This window comes from Pogona vitticeps, chromosome 7 (assembly GCF_051106095.1).
Source record: "Pogona vitticeps strain Pit_001003342236 chromosome 7, PviZW2.1, whole genome shotgun sequence".
NCBI classification, from domain to species: domain Eukaryota; kingdom Metazoa; phylum Chordata; class Lepidosauria; order Squamata; family Agamidae; genus Pogona; species Pogona vitticeps.
Genome location: NC_135789.1, coordinates 15,167,272 through 15,193,103, shown reverse-complemented (window position 1 = coordinate 15,193,103; position 25,832 = coordinate 15,167,272). Strand labels below are relative to the sequence as shown.

Genomic DNA, 25,832 nt, shown 5'->3' with positions numbered 1-25,832 from the left:
CGGAAGTGCCTCCCCCGACATCATCACGTGGGTCTCACAGCCTGGCCTCTCCTCCATCCAAACCCTAGCCGGGAGAGTCTCCCTTGGATCTCCTCTCGGGGACTTGGCTTTGCATGCCAGAGATATGGGCTCTACCACGGAGCCAAAAAAAAAAAAAAACTAAGTTAAAAAACAAAAGTAAAGAATCCTGTCCTCATTGTTTTGACAAAAACAGCAGAGTTGACTAAGCACTCTATCACACCAGCTTAAAACGGATGACTTAACTTTTTGCCGGCTGTACTTCACTCTCTTATTTAGTACTATGGGATGGCAAAGCATCTGCCTCTCTTTCTCCAGGCCGTGCAGAGTGTAAATTAATCGCCAGCTGTTCTGTGCATTGCTGTGGATCTTTTTTGCTTCCTGGAAGGCATTTCACGGTGTCCTCTGTCGCCATAAACCTCGTGCATGGGTCCCCACTCTCCCCAAACATGCCAGGGCTCCCCGACCCACCCCAGTTTCCTGTGGGCTCCAACCCCGCCACACGCACCCCTCCGGCCAGCTCTCCCTTCCCAACAGGAAGTCTTAAGAGGATAAAAATATATATTTCTCTGGCAGAAACACACTGCTTTCTCTCATGGGATTAAGGTCGCTTCGGGCTGTTCCAGCCGCTTTTCCTTAATCGGAGGCCGCCGGGGACAACCCAGAGGACTGGGTGCCAGGCGGAGGCACAATAGGGGGAGAAGATTCAGTTAAGGCTGGCGTTTGGATCCAAAGTGGCTTCATCCCAGACGGGAGGGGGTGCCTTTAAAGAATATAAGATAATGGCCTTCAGTTGAAAGCCATGGACTCTTGAATGCTCTCCCCTTCCCACTCCAAAATCACTGGGGATATTTCCCCCCTCCTATGTGAATTGTTTTTCCTTCCATCAAAACTGAAAGAAAACAGCAACTCTGCGGCCCCGCCCTGAACGAATATTCTGGTACAACATTCGGAAAGATCGAGACCTAAAAGGCTGGCATTTTATGCCTCTGAATTTCAGCGGTTCATCATTTTCGAAGGCCAAACCCAGCCAGGGAGATCAACGATCTTAACAGATCACTTTTTCTTTTTCCATTTTGCCCCTGGGGTAACATCTCTCCCAAAAGCTCCAAAAATATACAATAGGTTGGCACAGAAATCTTGTCCCAAGCCGATTTTCTGCAAAAAAGCCTGGTTCTGTCTATTAGGCTCTAACGTGGCTTCATTTAAGGAAGGCCGCTGGAATTCTCCGTGGGGGTCTGAAAATTACAAGACGTGCTAAGCCGAAGCCATTCTGCTAAACCTTGATGGATTAGAATCACTGCGGAGATCAGAAAGCACTGTAACTCCATGGAAGATGTGCTTTCAAATAATGTGTCTCTCTGTTAGGAAAATCCACTGGAAGTTCTAGCCTCCCACCCAGCCACCCTCTCCACACCCGGCAGCCCTAAAAGGTTCCCAAACAATCCTCAGCAGACAAAATTCTGGATTTTTCAAACTTTTATTCCTTTTTTTCTTTGAAAAATGAATGGGCGCATGGAGAGACCTTCCCCTCGATTTCCTCCAGTCTCCCACCTCAAAAACTCATCTGCCTAACCAGAAATGAATTATGTTGAAAACCCAACAGTCGGCAACATCTGGACAGAAAAGGAGGAAATTAAAATAGGAGAATCCAGGGGCTGATGGACGGAGCAGGCGAGAATCCCCGTTGTCGGTGGCGTACTCGCTTGGCCATATTACATTCCACTATTCTTGTTCTGTCGCGCGTTCTCCAGGGAAAAGGTTCCCTAATTCAACAGGCATGGATGCCTTTTGGGTGCTCCGGGCTGGGCAATGAAGACACAACCCTCACATGACCGTGCAAAGGTACCCGTTGCTTTATTCGCTGTAGTGCCCATCTGGCTCACCCCACCCAGCCCATGGCTTATTGCTTTTTAAGGGATATGTGGGACATTCCTGGAATGGGATCCGGACACAGGACCATGAGAGACGGAGGATGAGAGGTGCCGCAGCCCAAGAAAGACTCCTTAAAAATAAAAAAAACCCTGCAACGATGCTCAAAAATCTTCCAGAGTTTCACCCAGCGGACATCCCAAGGCCATCCCTGGGCACGTCATCGCGGGACAAGCATCATCAGTCGAAAATGGCAGCCGCTGAGATGAGGCCTGGCTGGGAACGATGGAAAAAGACCTACCTGGAAGGGCCCGGCGGCCACTCCAGAGGGTTACGGCGTTTTACAGCTTTGAAGGCGCCTTCCCTTTGAAAGCCCCCCTGAGCCTTCTTCCCTTCTTGTCTTCCCTGGAAACCCGCTTTGCCCTTTCCCGATTGAGAGCCCGGGTCTGTCACTGGAAAGAAGGGGGGAACGAGCAGCGGGGGGCCTGGGGGGCAGACATGGGGGGTGGCTCAGTTGTGTTGCCCAGCCAGGTCTTGCGAGATGAACTTCCGCAAGCGCTCCAGGTACTGGCTGTAGAGTTCGATGTCGTTGTGGCCAGCGCCCTCCACCCAGAGCGGCTCCACGGCCTTCGGGCAGCGTTCATAAAGAGCCAAGCCGTGGGAGAAGTCAATCACCTCATCTTCCGTGCCGTGGATGAAAAGGACCGGGGAGGTGATCCGTGCAACTTTGTCAATGCTGTGGGACAGAAAAGGAAGTCAGGAAGCAATCATAACAGCGCTGCTTGTCAGAGCCGTTTGAGTCCCTGAATGAATACCCTAGTATGCTCTTATCCGCAGCATCGGTATCCACTGATTCGCATATCCAGGATCTGATGTTACCAGAACTGGCCACTAGAAGGAGCCAAAGACTGTGCTACATATCATACCTGCTACTACAATAGCGTTCACTGTTCTCCACGTTTTTCAGCATCTGCAGGGGCCTTGGAACCAATCCCCCGTGGATACAGGACTCCTCCTGTACAGATTCCTGAGCTCCAAATGCAGTGCAGCCTCTCCTGAGCAGAGCCCCCTCCCGAGCCGAGCTTCCCTCCCCATGCCAGGACTCACTTCGGGAACGCATCAAAGCAGTAAGTCTTCTTGGTATCTGGGAAAGCCACGCGCATGCCGGAAGTGAGGGGCGAGTGCAAAATGACGGCCGCACACTCGTAACGGGAGGCGAGGTCTACCGTGGGCACCGTGCCAATACTCTGCCCATACAAGATAATATTCTCTGGACTGATCCCATATCTGAGGGGCAGAAGGGATGTGAGAGGAGAAGAAGGGGGGAATAATTATAAATTGAACCATTATTGCAAGCGCATGATCAGCTGTAACAAACTAGCCCTTTCCATTATGTTGTCATTGCGCATCACTGATTTGCTTCTACTAATGGGGTTTCTGGAGTACAGTGGGACCTCTGTATCCACAGGTTCACATATCCGCAGTCTGAAAAAAAATTACAGTGTTTTTACAATGTACAGTGGTGCCTCGCTTAGCGATGTTAATCGGTGCAGCAAAAATCGCTGCTAAGCGATTTCATCGCTAAGCAGTTTTAAAAAGCCCATAGAAATGCATTAAAACGTGTTTAATGCATTCCTATGGGATTAAAAACTAACCTTATGCGAAAATCCTCCATTGCGGCGGGCATTTTAGGTGCCTGTAAAGCGAGGCAAAACAGCGGGTGGCCATTTTGTTTACCCGGCTGCCATTTTGGAACCGCTGATCAGCTGGCCAAAAATGGGGGCTTTGTGATGATAGCTTCCCTGTGATCATTGCAAAGTGAAATTTCCCCATAGGGGCCATCGCAAAGCGATTGCTCTTGCGATGGCAAAAAGTCCATCGCAAAGTGATTCCATTGCTATACGGAGTGATTGCTATGCGAGGCACCACTGTATTTATGAGAACTGGCCTCTAGAAGGAGCCAGATAATGTGCTCTTGTTGTTGAACAAGTCTCTGGCTCTCTCTAGTGGCAAGTGGTGGTAATACATGGAGAAAATACATATTTCTAGCTTTTTTTTTTTTTTTGCTTTTACCATGCTATGTATAGTGTTTGCTGTTTTCTGCACCCACAGGGCATGGGGGCTTGGAACTAACCCCCCATGGATACAGAGGTCCTACAGTATGTGAGGTTTCTCATAACCAGACACCCCTCTCCTCCCCATGAGCCAGCTGACTAGAGATTTGAATTCAGCGCCCCCGAGGCCTTTTCTGACCCTTTCTCCCCCATAGGAGACACTGGCTTTCTCATTATACAACCAAAGGCCTCCGTTTTTCGGCGGTCTGTAATTTTCTTCGTCTTTATTCATTCCCTTCAATATTTCTCTGTTTCTTTCTCACCTAAAAGAAATCCTAAATGTGGTGGAACTTCTCATGTTTTTTACAGTAGGCCATAGCTAATAATTCCAGGTCATGCAGTCAAACCGAGAAAACATAGCGAAATTCACAGAGCCAGTTTTATATTTTGTACGTGTGCGCATTACATTGTTCCTCTTAAGAAAAGCCACACTCCGTCAGTTTCGCACCCCTGGGGACCCTCTGGGCTCACCGAGTTCTCAAGGCCTGCCAAGCCGCGTCAACATCCGCGTAGAGGTTCTTCTCCGACGGCTTCCCAGTGCTGACGCCGTAGCCCGAGTAGTCATAGGAGAATATGTTGCAGTTGATCCGGGTGCCCAGGCTGATGTAGAAGCTGCACATCTGGCCCAGATCAACAGCATTCCCATGTGAGAAAAGTACGGTGAACCTGGAAGAGAGGCAGGGGGAGAGGTTCAGAGAAAGCAACCGCTGGAAAGCGGAGGTAACATGCCACAGCCACAGAAGCGGAAGTGGGAGGATGTGAATGGGGGCAGGAGCCACGTCTGTTCTAGGTTTTGTTCTGAACTTTGCAAGCCCTCTCTTAAGGGCAGAGTCCTGTCTCCCAAAAAAGGGAGCCCTGCCAAACTTTGACCAACCCCCCCCCAGGACGGCCCATCGGTGTGGGGTGGAGGGACCTGGCAACGCGAGCAGTAATTTGAGGAGAGGGATGTTTAGCTTCCCAGCCATTTCCTGGGGCTGATGGATGGCCCAGCCAGTTGCGTGACTGGAATTTCCTGCTTCCTTTGTACGCAGCAGCTCTTAGCATCCCGTTATCCCGCCTTTCTGTTTTTTTTGTGTGGGGGGGGCAGAGTGTCTGCAGCATCTCCCTAAGCCTATGGTAAATCCTTGGAGCTCTGTGGACTACAGTTCCCATAATCCCTGGCCAGCATGGTTGGGCGACAGAATATGGTGGCCGATCCTTTGTATTTTTATTTTATTTTTTATGTTGACATCCAAGTTTCCCTCCCTGGCTTAATCAAAAGATACCACTATCGGACCGCGGTGGGTCCACCTAGCAGCCTCATGGGACTTGTAGTTTAGCGAGGCACTCTGAACATACTACCAGCGCCGTTTGTTGAGCCACGGCAGAGAATTTCAATTCCCTTCCAAACCCCACGTTTACACCTCAACCCCATTCTCGCCCTCTGGGGCCCGACCCATCTTCCCCCCCCCGGCTGCTCACCTGGCTCCTGGCACGCACCGGACGTACATGCAGCTGACCCGGTTCCCTCGGCCGCTTTTGGTCACAAACACATCAATGGTGTCCAGTTCCCGTTGCGTGTACTGGAAATCGGCCCGGTCCATTAGGTGGAGCTGCCAGCGGGTCATGGTCCCACTTCGGGGAGAGGCGTTCCCAGCGGGATCCGGTTCAGGGACCATGGTATACGTTGGCTCGGGCGGGAGGAAGGCCAGCTTGGCGGCAATGCGGCCGGGGCAGGGTGGGCAGCAGAAAAGGCAGCAGAGTTCACTGACGGAGAGCCCGTTCATTGCAGCCGAGGGGGTGTACGAAACCGGAGAGGAGTCGTGTATCGGCGGGGTGGGGGAACTCACCAAGGATGCCAGAAAGGAAATCCCCAAGTGAGGAAATCCAACCCGTTTTAAGAAAACATGTCAGCCTCCCATAAGATGGAGGAAGTCTTTATGACATCCCCAGCTGGAATTTGCCATCCGGGTTTCCCTCATTCCGGCCTAGGGGGTCGAGAATCCCAGGGTCTCTGCTCGGATCTGGCCTCATCCTACGCGGAGCCCTAAGAGCAGAAGGAAAGAAGGAAGGAAAATGGGGGGGGGGGAGGATTCAATCCTAAATCATTTTGGGCAGCCCTATGTCAGGAACATTGGGATTCATGGAGGTGCATCTGCCATGTCCTGCCGAGTGGAGACCCACTGAAATCAACAGTACTTAAAGGAGGCGTGAAAAATGGGTCCTTTTGATAGGTCTGCATGGTTCCCATTTTTATTAGAATTTATATTAATATCCCGCTTTGAGCCAAAGCAGTGTCTGAGGTTCTGCTCTCGCTTTTTTCCGGTCTTCCAACCAACCCTGCATAGATGATCAGGGGAGGAGGGAACAATGAGCCCCAGATCTGCTAGAGAATTTCACAATAACACAGAACCTTTCCCAACACAGAACCTTTGCAGCTAGAAGGAAAGCCCCACCAGTTGAAGAAGGGGCAGCTTTCTGATCAGAGCAGATTCCCCCAAATAATAATAATAAAAATGACACAATGAGCTCATCCTGAGGGTCATAAATAATCCCCAGTGACATCACAGCTCTTTACAGACTGAAACCAATGAGGGAAGGAGCTAAATGGCAAACTAGGATGAATAAAAAGCACACCCGGCCAGAATAAGAGATCTCCCACTAACCATGACACCACCTTTCCCTAATCCAGAGCCTTCAAATCTTTGTCAAGCATCCCCTCCCAAACCATGTTACAATCTCATGGGGGTCTGAGACCGTTTGTCGCCCATGGGACACACAATGTGATGGATAACACCCCTTCGCCCTCATCCTCCACACACACATACACAGGATATAAACCCTGGACAGCTCAGGGTTTACGGTCTCCGACTGCAGAGCCAGAGGTTGGGAGTGTGAATCCCCCACGGGGCCTCCTTGACCGGGGTTACACTGGATGGTCCCAGAGGGTCCCCTTCCAGCTGTGCCGTTCTAAGATTATTATAACCCATCAGGCCAATTTCCCAGGGTGTGGGATTATGATTCCAGTCTTGTCTGAAAGCCCATCCATCCATGACCTCTCTAGGCATGGACTGCAGATGGATCAGCGGCAGACGGATGCTTGTTAAGAGGAATTATTCTTCAAAAGGTGGTGGTTGGCTGTCTGTTTTATTTATTTCCCTTCCCCAACACAGAACATTTGCAGCTAGAAGGAAAGCCCCACCAGTTGAAGAAGGGGCAGCTTTCTGATTGGAGCAGATTCCCCCCCAAAAAAATAATAATAAAAATGACACGATGAGCTCATCCCGAGGGTCATAAATAATCCCCAGTGACATCACAGCTCTTTAAAGACTGAAACCAATGAGGGAAGGAGCTAAATGGCAAACTAGGATGAATAAAACACACCCCCGGCCAACATGACATCACTCTGTTTTGTCATTGAGGACCAACGATTCAGGGGGGTCGATTCGGGTTCGGATCTACTGGATCTGGGCCCAGCTGTACCAAAAGGCACAGCCTGGAAACTCAGTGAGCCAGAATGGCGAATGAGATTTAGGGTGCCAGATTAGGACTCGGGGAGACCCGGGTTCAAATCAGTGTATGGGCTGACCTTCGAGAAGCGGGGGCCGTCAGCCCCACTCGCTCAGCCTGGCCTACCTCAAAGGGTTGTTTGGAAGACAAAGGGGGAGAAAAGAAGATGGAGCTGCTTAGGCTACCTTGAGCTCAGGGGAAGGGATGTCATCAGAGAAATAAATATAGATAAATAAATAAATAATGCCTAAAGAGAGGGGACAAAACTGAAGAAATTCAAACCTCGGAAGCAGACAATAAGCCAAACTCCCACACAGAGCAAACCCTAGGAAGAATAGACAGGTAAATGCATGACCCCAGGCCTAACTAGTATTTTAAGTTTTCCTCCCAGAAAATGGGAAGGCTGGAATCAAAGTGGGGGAGCGCAGACAGATAAGACACCTGTATGCAGATCGGAGGAACCCCTAAAAAGGGAAGGGAACCCTTTCCTTGCTCAGGTGCTTCTAAGGTTGGGGAGCTCTGGTGGGAATCGGGGTGTTCGCAGGGAGGCCAGACTGGGCTCCTCGTCGGGACGGCTGGCAGGCGGAACAAGGGCGCCCTGCGCCAACCCCCCACCCTCTACCCTCCCCCGCCATGTTTTTCAAGGAGGGGGGAGTTGAAAAGACTTGGACAAGGTGTCCAAAAGAGTCACCCAGACGCGACCCGGCACAGCCCCGGTCAAAAGACGAGCGACCCCCAGAAAAGAACGATCTCCCCCCCCCCATCTTTTCCCTCCTCTGCAGTAGTGGGAGGCTTGCCGAGACACAAATCACACAGTCTCCCCCTTTCCTCACCCCCCCAAGAACCCCTCCGTAGGCTCGATCCAGAAGGAAGCAAAAGAGCCAGGGCGCCCCAAGCGCGCAAGAGCGCAGCGCCAAGCGGGGAGAGGCCCCATAAACCACCCCGAAAAGGAGAGGGGCGGCCGAGCGAGGGAAGCACTTCTATGTCACAGTCGCCCCCCTTTCCTGCCCCCATCCCCAGCTTCGACCCTACTGCCCACCCCAGAAAGACGGTCACCCCACCCCACCCCAAAAAAGGGTCTCACCAAGACGCTTTGGCGAGGCAGGGCGCGCGTCTCTCCGGCTCTCCAATTTTTTCCGTCTGGGTTTTATTTCTCCCCCTCCCCACCGCCGGTTCTCTCGCCTCCAGTCCTCGGCCTGGGGGTCCTGCTCAGCCTCCCAGCCCCTCTCCGGCCACGATCCGCCGCCTCCCGGCCCGTGCCAAGGCGCGCCGAAGGAGTCGCGCTCCTGCGCTCCGCATTACGCGCCGGGCTTCCACTAGCGTCTCTTCCTCCCTTCCCTCCCTCCCTCCCTTCCCTTCCCTTCCCTCTCCACCTCCTCCTCTCGAGGAGGCGGATGTGACCGCAGCGACAACCGGCGTGGAAGTGACGAGGGAAAAACAGCTGGACGAGGAGGAGGAGGGAGGCGCCGGTTTCGCCTCCCCCCCCCCACATACCCGGGAGGAAAGAAGAGGCTGAGACGCGTCGGGGCTCCTCGGGGTCGCGGAAGTCGGGCCGGCTGATGATTACCTCCAGGGCGGGCGGGCGGCGGGCAGCTCCTGTTAGAAGAACGTGGCCGTAGCTTCCTCCCCCTTAAAGGCCACCCTGGGAGGAATGGGAGGTGGATCAGAGGTTCCCAAAAGGGGGGGGGGTATTTGATTACCCCCCCCATCGGTTTCTCTGGCCAAGTAGAGATTTGAACCCAGTGCTCCCCAGTCCGTGCCTGGCACTTCTCCAGCTGGACAACCTTGGCTCTCCTCCACTTGTCTGGTCCTTTGGAAGGAGAAAGGTGGGGTAAGAACATTGATGCCATCCTTCAGTCTCGAAAGACTATGGTATCCTGCTCTGTATCGAGGACATGGAACAGCGTCTAGTGTGGCTGAGAAGGCCAATTCGAGAGTGACAATCCCTTCCACACTGAAGACAAATCCAATCTGTCCCCTGTCCAGCTCCCTGGTTTTGCTGCTTTCGTAACTGCCTCTTTGCCTCGGCCTGCTGGACAAGGGTCTCTTCAAATTGGGAGAGGCCATGATGCACCGCCTGCCTCCAGGATAAATGCTCAGATGTCAAGATTTCCCATCTGTTGAGATCCATTCCTAAGGCCTTCAGATTCCGCTTGCAGATGTCCTTGTATCGAAGCTGTGGTTTCCCTCTGGGGCGATTTCCCTGCACTAATTCTCCATACAGGAGATCTTTTGGAATCCGACCATCAGCCATTCTCACGACATGCCCAAGCCAGCGTAATGTTTTATTTGACAGACAGACAGACAGACAGACAGACTGATTGATTGATTGATTGATTCTATCTATCTGTCTGTCTGTCTGTCTGTCTGTCTGTCTGTCTGTCTGTCTATCTATCTATCTATCTATCTATCTATCTATCTATCTATCTATCTATCTATCTATCTATCTATCTATCTATCCGTCTGTCTGTTCCTCTCAGTTTATTTACCCTTGTCGTTCTGTACCACTAAGTCAGTCCCGATTCACACCACCATTGAATAAGGGTTTCAAGTGACCTGAATGAGTGGGCTTTGAACCCAAGGTCTCCGAAACCCATGTCTGGTGCTCACTCTGCTCCCGGACTGCCCGGCTGATTCTGCATCTCCACCTTTTCCCAGCCATGGCCTCTGGTGGAAAAGGACACCTTTCTGTGTCTGTCTGGCGGGAGAAATACCCGTTGCACTGATCCTCCCCGAGGCCTGTTTGGTCTTTTAGCATTTTTATTTTTCAGTATTTTCCATGGCACGTGCAGGCACAAACGCCAAAGGGATAGATGAGAGGAGGAACATCCTTAAAGCTGGCTAGGCCTTCCTTGGTCCTGGTCAGTTTCACGAGAAGAGGTGTCTCTATCTCTCCCATAACCCAGCCATCAGCTCACTTACAGGTCTGTAGGAACATGCCTTGGGACTACATCTCCCAGGATTCCCTTGGCAGCAGCTCCCTGGGGGATTCTGGTTGGTGTTGTTCCAAAACAAATCATAAATCTGCACATCTTTACGTATTCCTGCTTTAACTATTGTCCTCCGCCTTTTCCCAACCCAAGAGGCTGGAGAAAGGTATTTTGGCTTTGGAGGTTGAAATCACAAACTGGCCATAAATAGGATTTTGAACCCAGGTCTTTTGAGTCTGAGCAGTCTGTTAGTGTTGTGATCCAACATCCTTATTTTATCCGATCTAAAGCATGAAAGCACCAAGCCGTTCCCCCCTCCCAGATTTTATTCATTAAAAGGGGGGGAATGCCCCAAATAGAAATTAAATTTAGTTTGTAAACAAGGAACTCTCTTAGCCCCAAACAAAAATGGCGGCCCCAATTTCTCAGTAGCAGAGGGGAAAGGCTTAGATTAGAACCAGAAACAAAGATGGTGCAGCCTACATTAGCCCCCTTGAAAAGCAGGGGGGAATATGACCAGAAACAAATATGGCGCCGCTGCGTTTAAAATGAAGTCTCCGCGAGCCAAAAACAAAGATGGCTCGAGCTGCCTCCGTCCCCTTTAAAGGTAGGGAAACCTGACCAAAAACAAATATGGCGCCTCTACTAGTAAAACGGTGGTTCCCCGGTGAAGGCTTCTGGGAATTGCAGTCCAGGAGCACTATTAAAATAAAGACGCCATAAGGCCAGGAACCAAGATGGCGTCCCCATTGGACAAAAGGGCTTCGTGCCAGGAACCAAGAAGGCGCCCGACGCGGAAGGGGAAAAGGGGGGGGAAGCATTCCGCTTGCGCCAAGTGCGCGGCTCCGTCTACTCCCCTTCCTTCCGGCCCTAAACCGGAAGTTAGAACTAGGAAGTCAAGGGGGGGAAGACTTTATTGACAAATCAATGAAATAAATAAAAGGCGAAGAAGAACAAGAGGGGATGTCGGTGAATTATGCGGCCGGGCTGTCCCCTTACTCGGACAAAGGGAAATGCGGCCTTCCTGAGGTGAGGGAGGGGCGAAGGCCCCGCCTTCCCGTTGCCAGCGTTGCCGTGGATACCAGTCCCCCCCATAAGTGGGGGGTGGGGGTGGGTAGAAAACCTGGCCAAAATCCGCGCCTTGCTTATCCCTAAATATGTGAGCGGAGGGGAAGCCAGAGAGTCGTTGCTCTTATTGTTGTTGTTATTATTATTGCTTTAATAAAGCTGATCAATTAAGTTGCAGTCCTGCGCTTTCGTGGGAGAAAGCCCCCCCCTTCCCTCTTTCCAGGAGCTCTCTGTGCATTTGTTTTTAACCACCATTTCCCCAAAAATATGCTTTTCCCCTCCCTCATCCCCCCCAAAAAGATTGCCGGTGGGCCCTTCATCTCCCATCGGTGCCTAGCTGGGAGATGGCTGGGGGGCTTTGTAGTTCGTGGCTACCCCTTAGCAGGGGGAGGGGGAGGCCCAGAAAGTGGGGTGAGTCAAGGGAAGGGAGGAAGTGCATCAAAAGAGAATAGGATCCTTCTGTCTCTCTCCTTCCCATCCTGCTCTTTTAATTCAGTTCTTGGACCCTCCTGAGGAGCTGGAGGAGAAAACCCGCCGGCTTGCGGACATGATCCGAGAAGCGGCCAACATCGTGTTTCACACGGGGGCTGGCATCAGTACGGCGTCGGGGATCCCGGACTTCAGGTGAGCAAAGGAAATCTGGTGCCGCTCCAAAGTCAGTCCACTGACCAGATCCTCCTCAAAAATGGCACCAAAGTGGCTTGATCCGTGGACCGGGCCAGGCCTTCATCCAGCCCTCCCCGCCCCCCGCCCCCAGCCGTATTTCCAGCACAGATTCAGAAAGGGGGATTTTTGGGTGGGAGGGGCAAAGTTTCCCCAAGTCCATCGGCTAGCCTTTCCATTCGGGGAGCTGCTGTGAGAAAAACCCTGACTTCCCCAAGCACTGTCTTAAGCCAATAAATGCACGTCTTACTTAAACTCTGATTAAATAATATAATAATAATAATAGTCTTAAAACAGCAGAGCTGGGACCCTCTGGATCATGCAGTACAATCCCTGACAAGGAGGTAAAGCTAGGATTCAAATTCCCAACCCCTGGCTCCGCTGCCAGATACCTTCATACCCATGTTCCGAAAAATATGAGATATAAGACTCTAGGAGAGCAGCTGTTTAGCAGCTCATGTATTGGATGAAAAATTGGATTTAAAATCTGTTTCTCTCTCTCCTCGCAGAGGCCCAAACGGTGTCTGGACCATGGAAGAACGGGGCTTGGCGCCCAAGTTTGACACCACTTTTGAGAATGCTCGGCCGTCCAAAACCCACATGGCCCTTCTGGGGCTGCAGAGAGCAGGCATCCTGCAGTTCCTGGTCAGTCAGAACGTGGACGGTCTCCATGTGCGATCCGGCTTCCCCAGGTAAGAGACCTTCTGCCTTTTCACAGGTCTGAAGAAAAACAGTCCAGCTATTAACAAAGGGTGCTGTTATGGGTTAGGTCTGTGTTCCTCTTTTCTTCCAATTAGGGATGTGCCTTTTTTTTCTCCCACCCCCTTATTATTACAGTAGGACCCTCAGGACCTGCGGGATCAATATTGGCGGTTTCACTTAATATTAAAAAAAAAACCAACCTAAGGAATACATATTTCCACTATGTAGTTACCAGAACTGGCCGATAGAGGAAGGGAGAGACTATGCTATGGGGTTCACTACTATCTGCAATTTTCAGCATCCATGGGGGACTTGGTAGCAATCCCACGTGGCCAAGAGGATCCTATTGTTTTGTGTTCTTATTATACATGACAGATGTATTCTCAGTTGTCCAAGAAATCATTTCTCCCCCTTCCCGTTTCGTCCCTCGGCAGAGACAAGCTGGCGGAGTTGCACGGGAACATGTTTGTGGAGGAATGCATGAAATGTGGCAAGTATGTGCCCCCTGCCTTCTTTTTCTGCTGCCCCTGATCCCTGCTCCAAGGGTGCCTTCTTCCATCAATGCTTCTCGGAGGGCCCTCAACCTCACAGGGTGTCCTTTGCTCTGTGTTTATGTTGTAGGCAGTATGTGAGGGACACTGTCGTAGGCACAATGGGGTTGAAGCCGACAGGGCGGCTGTGTGACGCTTCCAAACGCCGAGGGCTGCGCTCCTGCAGGTGTGTCCGCTGAGTCAGCTGAGAACTCCTCAGCTTATTTTGTGTGCTTATTATTATTATCGGGACATGGTGGCGCTGTGCGTTAAACGACAGAAGCTTTTGTGCTGCAAGGTCAGAAGACCAGCTATCATGAGATCGAATCCCCGCGACAGAGGGAGCTTCCGTCATTTGTCTCAGCTCCTGCCAACCTAGCCGTTCGAAAGCGTGTAAAATGCGAGTAGATAAATAGGTACCACCTTGGTGGGAAGGTCATGACGTTCCATGTCTAGTCGCGCTGGCCACGTGACCATGGAAACGGTCTTTGGACAAATGCTGGCTCTATGGCTTGGAGATGGGGATGAGCATCGTGCCCTAGAGTTGGACACGACTAGACTAAATGTCAAGGGGAACCTTTCCCTTTTCCTATTATTATTTAAATGATTGCCCTCTCTCCTCCATTCCTCCAAAACCGGCTCCTAGGGGCAGCTCAAAACCAGACTCCAAACGGTGGCGAAAAAGCCCAACCAGAAGTAATCCTACAAAAACATTAAGCAAATTCTCCTGTTTATCTGGAAGGTCGTTTTGGAGTTTTGCTGGCCATTGACTGTCCCTTTTATCTTACCACCACCCTCCTTCTCCTTTTGAAGGGGAAAGCTCATGGACACCATCTTAGACTGGGAAGATTCTCTGCCAGATCGGGATCTCAGCCTGGCAAGTGAAGCCAGCAGGTGAGCGCCATCCGTGGTTCCCCAAAACCTTTTCTTTTTCTGACGCAAAATGGATTTATTTGATTATTTTGACACTGATGGGCATAACAGTACCCATGACCAAATTTTAAAACAGCAAGACCTGAATTCAACAACTGGAAAACTCTAGGATCACTCGGTGAACAGAAAGCCAACGCTTGTGTAAATCATATTAACCCCTCTGAGTGGTTTACAATGCAAAAGAAAAGAATAATCAGATTTCATAAAACATAAACTTCAAAATACACTTCAGATATACAGTCAAATTTTAGAATACATTATGAAATATATTAAACATTTAAAATAGTCTGCTTTGCAGTTGGTTTTCAACCTAAATGCTCATTTATCTATGATTGAGGTGGGTTTTTGGTTTTTTTTGGGGGGGTTGCCCATTTTGGAAGCACAATCTCATCATTGGTAATGTCCAGAAATAAAATGTTTTCCTCCTCCTCAGGAAAGCAGACCTTTCTGTCACGTTGGGAACCTCCCTTCAGATCAAGCCCAGTGGAGATCTTCCTTTGCTGACGAAGAAGAAAGGGGGAAAGCTTGTGATAGTGAATTTGCAGCCCACGAAACACGTGAGTTTCTTCCGGGCCCTGCCTTGCCTCGGTCTTCACACTCGTACATCATTTTAACACACACACAAACCAGTTACACCTGGTTGCAGAAACCACGTAGAGTCAGTCTTACAAATATAGGCATCTGAGTGTGTTACACCCTGTGCCAATCTAAATCTGTGTGTGTGGAGTAGACCCCACGGAAGCAAAGGAATTTAAGCTACTTACTGCTTCACAGTCAATTCAAGGGGTCCTCTCTGATTAGTATTAAATTAAGGCCAGGATCCCTGGTTTTCAATCATGTACGGGTTTATTTCCCCCCTACAAAGTCAAAACCACCCAGGACGTTATGAAAACCAAACCAGTATCCCAAGATCTGTCCCCCTTCTAGACGCCAAATACCACCATCCTTAGTACGTGTTTTATTGTGTTGTGTTCGTGTCTCCTAGGATCTTTGCTCAGCCTCCCTCTGAACAAAATTTCAGTCTCTGGTGGGGCTGTTTCACACACATCCCAAAACATTTAACTTCTCCCTTCAGCCAAAAAAAGAAAGAATGAAAGAAAAAGGTTCTGAGTGTCTTAAATAAAGCAATTTTGGTGTGGGTTTTTTTGGGGGGGGAACCATTTCTGATGGTAGGATTGCGCTCTGCCCAGATTCAGCACAAAAGGAGAAAAGAGCAAGGAGGGCAGAGAGGAAAAACAGCCGCCACATAAAGTTGCTCACCTTCTTTCAGGACAAGCACGCAGATCTGCGCATCCATGGTTATGTCGACGACATCATGGCAAAGCTCATGAAGCACCTTGGGGTGGAGATCCCTGAGTGGGCAAAGCCTGTGGTTGTGGAGAAGGCCGAGCCCCTCGACCTCAAGCCTTTGGCAAAACCCGGCACGAACTTTCAGCTCCCGAGCAAGGAGGAGCCCATCCCGCACTGTAACGGCACAGGGGGGAGCACAGATCTCGGGAGGTCTCCGAAGCATGGATCCAGCCATTCGGACACAAACTCCGGAATCGCCAAACGGCTAAAGCGGGAATCGCCACTGACCTGATCCATCCTTGTCTCCGTGCCCTCATTCATTCATGAGACCGAGGTAGGACTCGGCCGCTCCTTTTCCTCTGCCGTTTGCGTAGGACTTTTTACAAAGACGTTCGTTCCCTCCTTGCCCCCCCACACCTTTGTTTGATATTGGGGGGTTTGCCCCCCTCCCAGGAGATTTGATCTCATCTTTGCTCATTATACTCCAACAGCATTCCCAGCACCCAAACATCCACCTCTTATTTTCATTTTGAGTGTTTGGGGGATGGCATGTGGAGAGCCCAACACACACACACACACACACCAATTTTACGTTAAAACCCAGACTTGTAGAGGACTTCAGGAGATGAGAAGTGCTTGGAGAGGCTTCCGCCTGTGGGAATGCGCCTCATGACACACACCCCATTTTGGCTGCCCTATGCAAGCAGAAAAATAAAAACAAGAAGAGGGGTTTTGAGGGGTTCCTTGGCCAGCTTCTTGCCCAGCTTGCATACGGAGGTAAATCATGGTTTCCTGTTTTTCAGAATTAGCTGAGTTAGCTCCTACCACACTCAGGGGTGCCTGCTCTTTTCCTACTTTCTTTCCATCCTCTTTCACAGACTGTATACTCAGGGCCACCCAATCTTTCTTTTTTAAATGCCCCCGAGCTTCCTGGGACATCTGGATGTAGGGAGAAATGGTGGCTTGATGCACCACAAGAAGGATTCCTTTTTTAATAAAACTAAGCCACTCCTCACACTTCAAGCCATTAGGGCCTTGGAAAATGTATTATATACATATAGTACAGCAGGAGTCCCTTATCTGTGGTTTCACTTATCTACGGTCTTGAAAAGGTTAAAATATTAAAAGAATAAAACTAGAAATGTGTATTTACCAGAACTGGCCAGTAGAGGGAGCCAGAGCCCATGCTAGGTGGTATTGTTGGTGAAGAATGCCTAGCATGGTCTCCGGCTCTTTCTAGTGGTCAGTTCTGGTAATACATGATGAAAATACATTTTTCTGGGTTTATTTTCTTTTACCATGTTATGTATAGTGCTTGCTATTATCTGCAGTTTTCAGCATCCATGGGAAGGGGAGCCTTGGAACCAATCCCCTATAGACATGGGGGAGGAGGCCGTACTGTATATTTTCATCACTTTCAGCGTTGCCCAGCCCCCCAAAATGACCCAAGTCTTTCTGACTCTTCCCTCGCCCACAATATCACCTGCACACCAACGCCCCTTCTTTGCAGCCTTAAGGTCTAGAAACTTGTGATTTAATGACAAGAAAAGACACTCAGGACACCCGGCACTCCACACTGTCTCTGCCCGCCTCCCGCGTGCAAAGATTAATTTAGCATTGTACATATGTACATATGTGTTATCTGATTCTTTTAGTAATGCCCTTTTATGCATGTTTGTTTTTAAACACACACACACACATAAAGAAAAATATTAAATATGGCTGCTTGATTTCTCCTTTCTGGTCCCAGAATAACATCTTTACATACTCAGAAGGCCACCTTCTGTGGGAAGGGGTCAGGGCAACCTAGCCATGGGTTTCAGAAGCCATGCAGGGCCTGGCTGCGGTGGTCAGAACCCATCTGTTGTCGGGAACAGGGGGCGAAGGCTGGAGATGCCAACGCAGACACACTATTTGAAGGGAAACCCTTCTGCAGCCTGTAAAAACAAGATTCATATATATTACACTTGTGGTGGTGGTGGGGAGAGCCCTCAAAAATTCAGAATTGGCTTCTGCAGATCTGACTTGTGAAGTTTTGTATCAACTCTTTGCTGGCCCGAGAATCAGATTTTCCTGCTTCGGCCAACTCTGCAGGGTGGCCATCAGCTCTTCCCGGGGGGGGGGGGGGTTGAGGAGGGCCAAGGGTTTTGTTAAAGCAAAGTGTGGGCGTGCACGGCTGGATTTTAGAACAGACTCTCCCCAGAGGTTCGATTCTGCCTTTGGGATTGCTTTTAAACGCTTGCATTAGAAATCCTCTTTCAGTCCATTAAAGTGCTTTTAAATCCGAGCATACCAGCTTGAACGACGGAACTGGGTACGTGGTGGCAAAGAAGCAGATGAAACACGCTCCTTTGTGCTTTTAATATTTAATGTTAACTTGAATAGTACATTTATACATGCGTTGGAAGAAGTTACAACAGTCAGGAACACTTTTTTAAAAAACATGGTTGATGTTTTTTTTAAAAAAGTGGACCATACCTAAATTCTCTAGAAACAGGCTGCTTCTACTCTGTAGCCACGCTTTTATGGCACTTTTTTTACATCAAATACCATCTTTTGCCCACATAAAAAGCCACGTGCATTATGTTTATTCACTCATGCCTGGTTCCAGAAGATCGGTTAGTACAGAAGACCAGGGAAAACCCCATTTCATGCCACCCTCTTTGTGGATTGCCCATCTCCAAGCCCAGAAAGTTACATTTTTTGAAAGGAATTTAGTTTGCGATCATGTGACTGTCCCGAGACGGCAAAATAAGATTTCCAGTGGCTGAGAAAGTGAGAGAGAGAGATGGGTCTGGCCTGTTCCAGCTGATCTACCCCTCTTTGCCATTATGGGCTTTATGTGGGAGAAAACCCTGTGGTTTTTAAAAAGGAAGGAGGATAAAGAGTCCAGAACAAAAATGTGTAGTGTTTTTTTCAGCTGGACCAGTGAGAGGACTAGAAGAGAAGCTGCTTTACTCTTCAGAGTAGCACGTTCTCCCACCTCCCAGGAAATAAATCCATATTTCTCCTTAATGACAACAGGGAGAAAAGCCATTCACAGCTCCTCGGCCGGCTCCAAAGCCACCTTGCCTGCCTGGCCGGGCTCCTCTGTCCATGCCAGGGTGGCCAAGCTGGGCCCGGGTTCGAGTCCCTCCAAGTGAGCCCGGGGCCCCTCTGGGGAGGCCTCTGTGCCATTGTTCACGATGGCCTCATCGGTTTTGCGGATCCTCGAGAATGGCTGGTTTCTGACCAGCTTGGCTGGAACTTCATTCTGGCCACTGCTGACGTGGGTTTCTTGAGCGTATTCGGACCACAGTTCTTCAGCCATGGAAAAGGCGACCCTAGAGGAGGCGTCGTCGTGAAGAGACCTGGAAAAAACTGAGGCCCACGCAGAGGAAGGACAGCGTCAACGGCAGGGGATGGATGTACTGGCTGAACTCGGTTTTGAATTTAAAGAGGGCTTGAATCTTAGCTGTACGGATGTGCCCCCCTCCCGAAAGTCCTGGATCCTACCTTCAAAACAGGTGAACAATGGCTTTAAGCTTCAGATGAAAACCCAGAATGAAGGGTTTCTTTCCCCCCCCCCTGATACCAGAACCACCAGCTTTGCTATCTTTCCCATGACGGGTTCCGATCTCTGCAGAGCACTTTTGAAAGTTTATGGACGCTCCAGTTGCGCGTGCCCAGACGGCTCGTCGTTCCGAGTTTGGTTTGTCTGAATTTGCTCTTAGCCACAAAAACCTTGTTCCCTCGATGGTCTGGGATCGCTCTTCCCAGCCTTTGGGAAAGAAAGAGCGCCCACCAGCAAGTGCCTGAGACTCGGGTTAAACCTTCGGGAGGCTCCATGGCTTACCTCTGACGGGGACGAAGGCGTCTTCCATCTTGGCTTTTTTGCGGGCAAAAGGGCTGATGGATGGGAAAACAATCAAGGCGAAGGACAGGAGCAACACCTGGTAGAGGGGGGGCCACAGAGGGAGTGAAAGTTGGACGTAAGAAGCCCATCCTGCACCTCTCTCCTCCCTTGAAAAGGGAGAAGGGTGGCTTCTTTTTACCCCTAAAGACACCCCCCAAAAAACCCCAAACATACCGCAACACAGGCACTTGTCTGAGCGGTTTTTGTGCCAGACTGCATCACGAGAGCCTGGAGCTTCTTCAGCTGCTGTAGCAGGGACCTGGAGGCAGGGGAAACCCACAACGTCTAGGGTGAGGGTGATGCGGGGTGGGTCGCATTTGGGGTGGGTTAGGGTTGAAACGTGGTGGCGCTGCGGGCTAAACCGCAGAAGCCTGTGCTGCAGGGTCAGAAGACCAGCAGTCGTAAGATCGAATCCATGTGACGGAGTGAGTGCCCGTCGCTTGTCCCAGCTCCCACCAACCTAGCGGTTTGAAAGCATGCTAATGCAAGTACAGTAGATAAATAGGGACCACCTCGGTGGGAAGGTAACAGCTTTCCGTGTCTAAGTCACACTGGCCATGTGACCACGGAAAGATTGTCCTCGGACAAAACACTGGCTCTTTGGCTTGGAAACGGTGATGAGCACCGCCCCCTAGAGTCGAGCACGACTGGACAAAAATTGTCAAGGGGAACCTTTACCTTTACCTAGGATTGAAACAGCTTGGGGGCTAACGATTTGCCATCAGTCTTTTTCAGAAGGGGAGGGGGAAAATGAGAATGTGGGGGTCTGTAAAGTAAATTTAGGTCTCTTTCCTCCTGCACTATTGTGGAAAGGACTTCCTGAAGCAATAAATAGGGATTTTCTGTTTTAAAGCGCAAATGTGGCGAGTCAAGGGAAAATAACTCACTGCATTCTGTTCGTATGCACACTACAGTATATCTTTTTGTCCTGCCCACAACCAAAGGGGGGGTCACACACACCAGAAAAAGCCCATGTGCAGCACAGGACTTACAGGTTCTGCTTCTCCAAGTGGACGACCTTTCTCTGCAGCTCCTGGTTCTGAGCTGTGCACGCGGACATCCTGCAACACAGTAAAAAGCCGATGGAGGGCACCCAGGCGAGGGGAAGGACACCCTGGGCCCTGAAAGCACCCCGAGCTTTTCAAACTTTTCCTAGCTGGTGAATAGTAGGAAAAGAGGAGGGCTTGGATGCGAGATAGATGGACTCGGTAAAGGAAGCCATGGCCTTCAGTTTGCCAGAGTTTGCGCTCTGTGATCCTATTTCCTTCCTTTTATCCATCATCTTCCTTCCATCCGTCCATCCTCTTCTTTCCTCTTCTATCCATCCCCTTCCTTCCCAACCTCCTCGTTTCTTCCCCTTTCTGGGCTTAAGGGAAACCAAGCTCACTTCCTATTGGTCAGCCTGGCTCCCGGGCGAGGAGCAGTGGGCGGAGCCGCGGCGGCGGCCAGGAGGGAGCGGAGCCGAGGAGCGGCGTTTTCCCTCCGGTCCGGCACAGTGCCATTTAAGGCGCGGCGTGCCGCCGCCGCTCAGCCAGTCTGCGGGGACCTTTCGGCGGCGGAGGGAGTCGCGGAGAAGAGCGGCCAGAAACAGGCAGCGCAGCGGCCGGGAAAGGCTGAAGCGGGAACTTTGAAGAGGAGGGAAGCGGCCGTCGGGCTGAGGGGTGGGGAGGTTCCCCTGAGAGCTGAAGCCCTGGGGCAGCCTTTCCCCCTTGAGATGAGAGCTGAAATCCGAAAGCCGTAGGACCCTCCGACCCCCCCGGCTGAAGACTCCATCCCGGGGCAGGAGCCGCCCGGGAAGCGCTCCTACCGTCGTTCCAGCCCGTCCACGTACTCCTTCTTCTTTTTCCGGCTCTCTTGGGCCGACTGCTTGTTGCGGATCTTCCGGCGGATTTTCTTGAGCATCCTTTCTTCGTACTGCAGGAGGAAGAAGTAGTTTAATTCACTGTTACCACGGCTTGCGTCGTTATTGGGTCTGAAGTTGTCCCCGGGTCGGGTGGTGGATGTGTCCCAAGTGCAGCGGCCAGTGAAGCCAAGATAAGGGCAGGGAAAGGAGTCAGAGAGACTATGAGAAGAGCTGGAAACTCTTCTCTTTCAAAATAGAGTAATAAATGTAAGCTGGTAGTTTGGGGACAATTTCTGGTCTCAAAAGAAGGAAGCAGACCTGGTTTGTGTGATGGTTTGCCACCATTCTTTCAGAAGGTCTTTTCTGCAAACCAGTTTAAGGTGGCCTCCTGCTCTGAGGGTGTTTTTGGGAACAAAGAATTGCCTGCTTCTGTGAGACACACCGCTAATGGTGAATTACATCTGAGTAGTTCACTAATAGCTTGGGTTTGGGCTCTGGCCAGAGATTTGGGGTTCAGTTCCCCTCTGATGCCTCCCTTCCTTCAAAAGGCTCACAATAAGTTGAAATGAAAGATCTACCAAGTGATCCTTTCTGTTTTCTAAATAGTTTCTTGCTGCTCTTAGAAGGGTCCAGAAATTGTGCTTTTTTTCACATTGAGAGGGAGGGTTTGTCAAACTTCTCATAAATATATATCACAAAGTGGGGTGGGTGTGGGCCCGTTGTACCTTGGTGAGCGGGAGCTGGCTGGGCAGCATCACCCCTTCCTTGGCCAGCAGTTTCTTCTCGTCCTCCGTCAGCACCAGATCCTGACATGTCCCAGCGCTTTGCCTGAGCAGGGAGTTAGTTCCCTGTGGGTGACAAACAGAAGAGATGCTACTCTACTGAGTAAACAGTTTTAAGGGAGGGTCTCCAAACAGTCAACAAGAATGGAACTGTCCCCCCCCCCCCGAAATGTACAGATCTATATCACTAGTGCCTCAGCAAGGTCTGCCTTAAGTGGCACATTTTTTACTCTAGACTCTAGGGTTATGGTTTAACAGAAACCTCACAAAATGACATTTATGAGGTCCTGCTTCCAAGACCCTTGCATCCTAGTGAACAATGTTGCTGAGTTTATAGTTCTTTCTCAGGTGTAAGTTTTGAGGTTTTAGGTCTTACATGAAAACTAGCAAGAACAAGACACTTTCAGGACTTCTTTTCCATGAGTCTTTCCTTTCCTGTCCCAGCCAGTGCTAGGCACTGAGAACAAAACAAAAAGCACACCTTTGGCCTTACCCGCTCCACTGGCTGAATTTTTATTATCTTTTTAAAAATCTGGGATACTTGCCACATCACAGCTGCTGGACAGCAACAGGTCCTTGATGGTCAGGCTGCAGGAAGGCGAGTTTGGGACAGAGGTGGCCAGCTCTTGTCTCCCCCCTGGGTAAAATCCAGGGTCCCACATGTCTGTCAAGAAAGACCAGGAGGGGATATGACCTGTGCATTAAGCATTCAAAACTACAACTGTATCCACAAATTGCTCACCTCCAGGTTTAGCACTGAAAAATATGCCCCCCCAAAAAAAATCCAAACTCACATTCTAGTCACTGCCAGACCCACCTTTCCAATTCTGGGATGTTTTGGTGGTTGTTGTTTTTTTTTTAATGGCTTCTGTACAACCTGGGAGGCAGAGCACACCTTCCCAGAGCCACGAAAAGTGACCCATCCTGTCATAAAGCTTGAAAAATGTCCAAAGATTCCTTCAAAGGCTTTGGAAAATGACATTTGCAAGCAAGCAGATGTTACGGGATTCACTCACAGTAGCCATATTGTGCTACTTCAGATGTGTCACTTTGTGGCGCTGCTGTTAACCCTCCCAAAAGTAACAGGTTAGAAACATAGTTACTTCCAGACTTTCTGATTCTCCTGCAGAAGAGTGAAAACAAAGGACTCACTGAAGTCTATGGAGATTTCTGTGTCTCTCTGTTCCCCCGCTGGCGGTTTCAGGGGCTGTGGAGTTTGAGGCAGGTAAGCCAGCTCGCTCTGAGAGCTCCCTTCAGAGTAGGCCTGGGGGCTGTTGCTGGGGACATAGTGGGGGGGACTGTCCAGCTGGTCGTCCGAGATCCCGCTGTCGCTGCCGGCCGGAGACCAGGTCGGGGAGTCAGAAGCAGCTTCCGGGAGCCCCAGGATAGAATTGATAAACTGTTCATTCTCTTGGCCACTTATCAGATGCTGTAAAAATTGACCCAAAGAAATCCAGACGGTTGTTTAAACTGCTTTTTCAGCAAGAGAACAAAGCAAAAAAGACTCAGTTTAATCCGACAAGGTCAGGAATCCACTTCTTCGGATACAGCTTTATGGAAAAGTAGAAGCAGATTGTGATCTGGGAACCAAATCTTAACGTGGGTACAGTACTGGAAATTTTTTCCTGATTTATTCTAGAAGATTTGTTCTGTTTGTGTTGCACTGCCAGGACAAATTGGTTTAAGTCCCAGGTTCTTGCTATTACAACAATACAAGCAACGTATAATACTGTATTCTGCATTGTGATTTTTTTCCGCACAAGCACAGAAGGGGACTTTTCTCTTTGTTTCTGTAGCATCCAAATGCGGGAAGCTGCAGCAAAACTTGGGAGTGATTTCTTGAAAGCAGTTTGTCTGAAATATCAGTTTTCTCCTCACTCCCAAAACTGAATCAAACTGAAATAACTAAGCCATGTTGATGCTTGGGGGGAGGGATTAGGTCTCAGTTCTGCCCACCCCTGTTTTAAACACCTTTGCATCCTTCCCTTCTTCATCATCCCACCTCTGCCAGGTTCGGGAGACAGACTGAGAAGTTTACTCACACTTTCATCCTGCCCCATCCACGTGGACCCCGAGGGCCCGAGCTCTACATTACGAAGGATCCCATCCTGCCGATCAAACAGGAGGTCCAGCAGCTCCATGCCATCAAGGCTGGCTGAAGAGATCATGGCTGGAGAACAGAGAAAGGGGGAGGGACCAAAAATGGTGGTTGTAAAGATTAGTGAGACTTCTAGTTGGATTTAAGACTCAACAACCACTTGTTTATTACTATAAAAATGGATTGTGCGCTCCTTTCTTTACCCCCTTTGTTACTATCTTCTTCCCCTGCCTTTTTATAATTTATTTTCCTAGGAAGGGGATACCAAATTTCCATGACGGAGCCGGCTTTTGTTCTTTTTGCATGTATATATTTGAGCCTAACCTTGGCGAAGATCTCATTAAATACAAATAGCCGCGAGTGGACCAATCGCCCAGGCTTCACTCTGGGGAGACCGGTGGCCACCTGGTTTAGATTCTGAGAACCCATCCTGTGTCCCGAAACCGGCCTGTGCCGTGTTGTGGAAATGGTTTTCTCAGTTTTTATTTTATTTTGTTTTGTTTTTTTGAGAATGGGTCAGTGGTCCCAAAGGTGTAGTGAAGACCTGGGAGCTTCACCACCTGCCGTTCTCTGGAAAAAGCCTGGGTCAGCCAGACTCTGGACTTTGCTCCTGATTCCCAGCTTGGTTGCACCACTGGCGGAGCGGCTCCCCGATACAGGTCTTCTGCGCCACTGGAACCAACAACGTAGAGGGATCTGTTCTACTCAGACTCGGGCCAGTTCGGGGAGGGCTTGGACTACCAGCTTCTCAATTTTCCATCGCAGGCCTACACCGCGAGGTAGAAATCTCGTCTCCAGTGTGGGTTTTGGAGCCACCCTTGGCGTTGGCCAGGGAGGAAACAAAAGCAGGGACACCCACCAGCACAGGCAGGTTTTCCCACCTGGATAAAGCTGGTCAGGAACTGGGTGGCTTCTGTCTTTCTGTCACATGAACAAACCGACCCCTTCTGTTCCACTCAGCACCCATCGTCCCCACTTCGTTTCCTCCGGAATGACTGTTGCCCTGTTTGCTTTGGGCTGGTTTCCGAGTTATTTGTGGCTAAGCAAGAGAAGAAGACACCGCAAGTTGAGGAATCGGCTTGCGCACCAAAAGGACTCACCCTGATATGATCCGTGGCTTTGGCCCCTTCTGGGTCTGTTTGGCCCCGATGTCTTTTATTCCAAAAATTCCTTGTATTTACCCCCTTTGAGCCTCCTCGTAACTCCCTCTGGCCAGCCTGAAGCCCCGTCCCGCTATGTGGCAAGGTTTAGATTCCAACAGAGCAAAAATCACGTCAGGTGCGAGGAAACCCCTCCCCTCGTCCCGCTCGCCAATGGGAGAAACATGGAGGCAGACAAAGAGGTGCGGGACCAGTTGGGTAACCATTATCTAAATCACTTGAGTCCCTCACCCACCCTCTTTCTAATTTGAGACGGGTGCCGGGCCTGGGGGGTGCAAAGTCTGCTTCAGGACTGCATCGCCATGAACTTTAGCCCACTTTTTCAAGAACAGCGGCCTCTCGATCTTCTTCGGCAGCCACAACAACAAGCCATTATAGTATTTTGCATCACAGCCACATTGTTGATGGATGTTGCACAGGTAACACTCAGGTGGAAGCTTTTTGT

At 50.1% G+C, this 25,832-nt stretch overlaps 3 protein-coding genes across 4 annotated transcripts in view; 1 reads left to right on the top strand and 2 right to left on the bottom strand.

The window, feature by feature from the left end:
• The window catches only part of SIRT6 (sirtuin 6), a 28,605-nt gene extending 11,260 nt beyond the window's left edge, over nt 1-17,345 (top strand). Inside the window, exons 1-8 of one of the 2 annotated variants that reach the window (XM_020780868.3) lie at nt 11,160-11,452; nt 11,988-12,115; nt 12,664-12,846; nt 13,291-13,350; nt 13,478-13,573; nt 14,200-14,280; nt 14,753-14,876; nt 15,590-17,345. In XM_020780868.3, coding sequence (XP_020636527.3) covers nt 11,387-11,452; nt 11,988-12,115; nt 12,664-12,846; nt 13,291-13,350; nt 13,478-13,573; nt 14,200-14,280; nt 14,753-14,876; nt 15,590-15,901 — 1,050 coding nt within the window. In that variant the 5' untranslated portion in view covers nt 11,160-11,386 and the 3' untranslated portion in view covers nt 15,902-17,345. Of the gene's footprint in view, nt 1-11,159; nt 11,453-11,987; nt 12,116-12,663; nt 12,847-13,290; nt 13,351-13,477; nt 13,574-14,199; nt 14,281-14,752; nt 14,877-15,589 lie in introns of those variants that run through there. The other variant, XM_020780869.3, reaches the window with a different exon arrangement.
• On the bottom strand, nt 1,480-8,864 carry ABHD17A (abhydrolase domain containing 17A, depalmitoylase). The gene is made up of 5 exons (XM_020780872.3): nt 8,578-8,864; nt 5,466-6,030; nt 4,476-4,670; nt 2,998-3,177; nt 1,480-2,626 (listed from the first exon to the last, which is right to left on the bottom strand). Exons 2-5 carry the CDS (start codon nt 5,768-5,770, stop codon nt 2,401-2,403), a joined length of 906 nt encoding a protein of 301 aa, XP_020636531.3. The 5' UTR covers nt 5,771-6,030; nt 8,578-8,864; the 3' UTR covers nt 1,480-2,400.
• On the bottom strand, nt 16,952-25,485 carry CREB3L3 (cAMP responsive element binding protein 3 like 3). Its single transcript, XM_020780858.3, has 10 exons — nt 25,328-25,485; nt 24,172-24,299; nt 23,282-23,558; nt 22,675-22,793; nt 22,073-22,195; nt 21,312-21,418; nt 20,497-20,565; nt 19,679-19,763; nt 19,445-19,541; nt 16,952-18,969 (listed from the first exon to the last, which is right to left on the bottom strand). The coding sequence occupies exons 2-10, from the start codon at nt 24,295-24,297 to the stop codon at nt 18,647-18,649; spliced, it is 1,326 nt and encodes a 441-aa protein (XP_020636517.3). The 5' UTR covers nt 24,298-24,299; nt 25,328-25,485; the 3' UTR covers nt 16,952-18,646.
• Between the last annotated feature and the right edge of the window lie 347 nt (nt 25,486-25,832).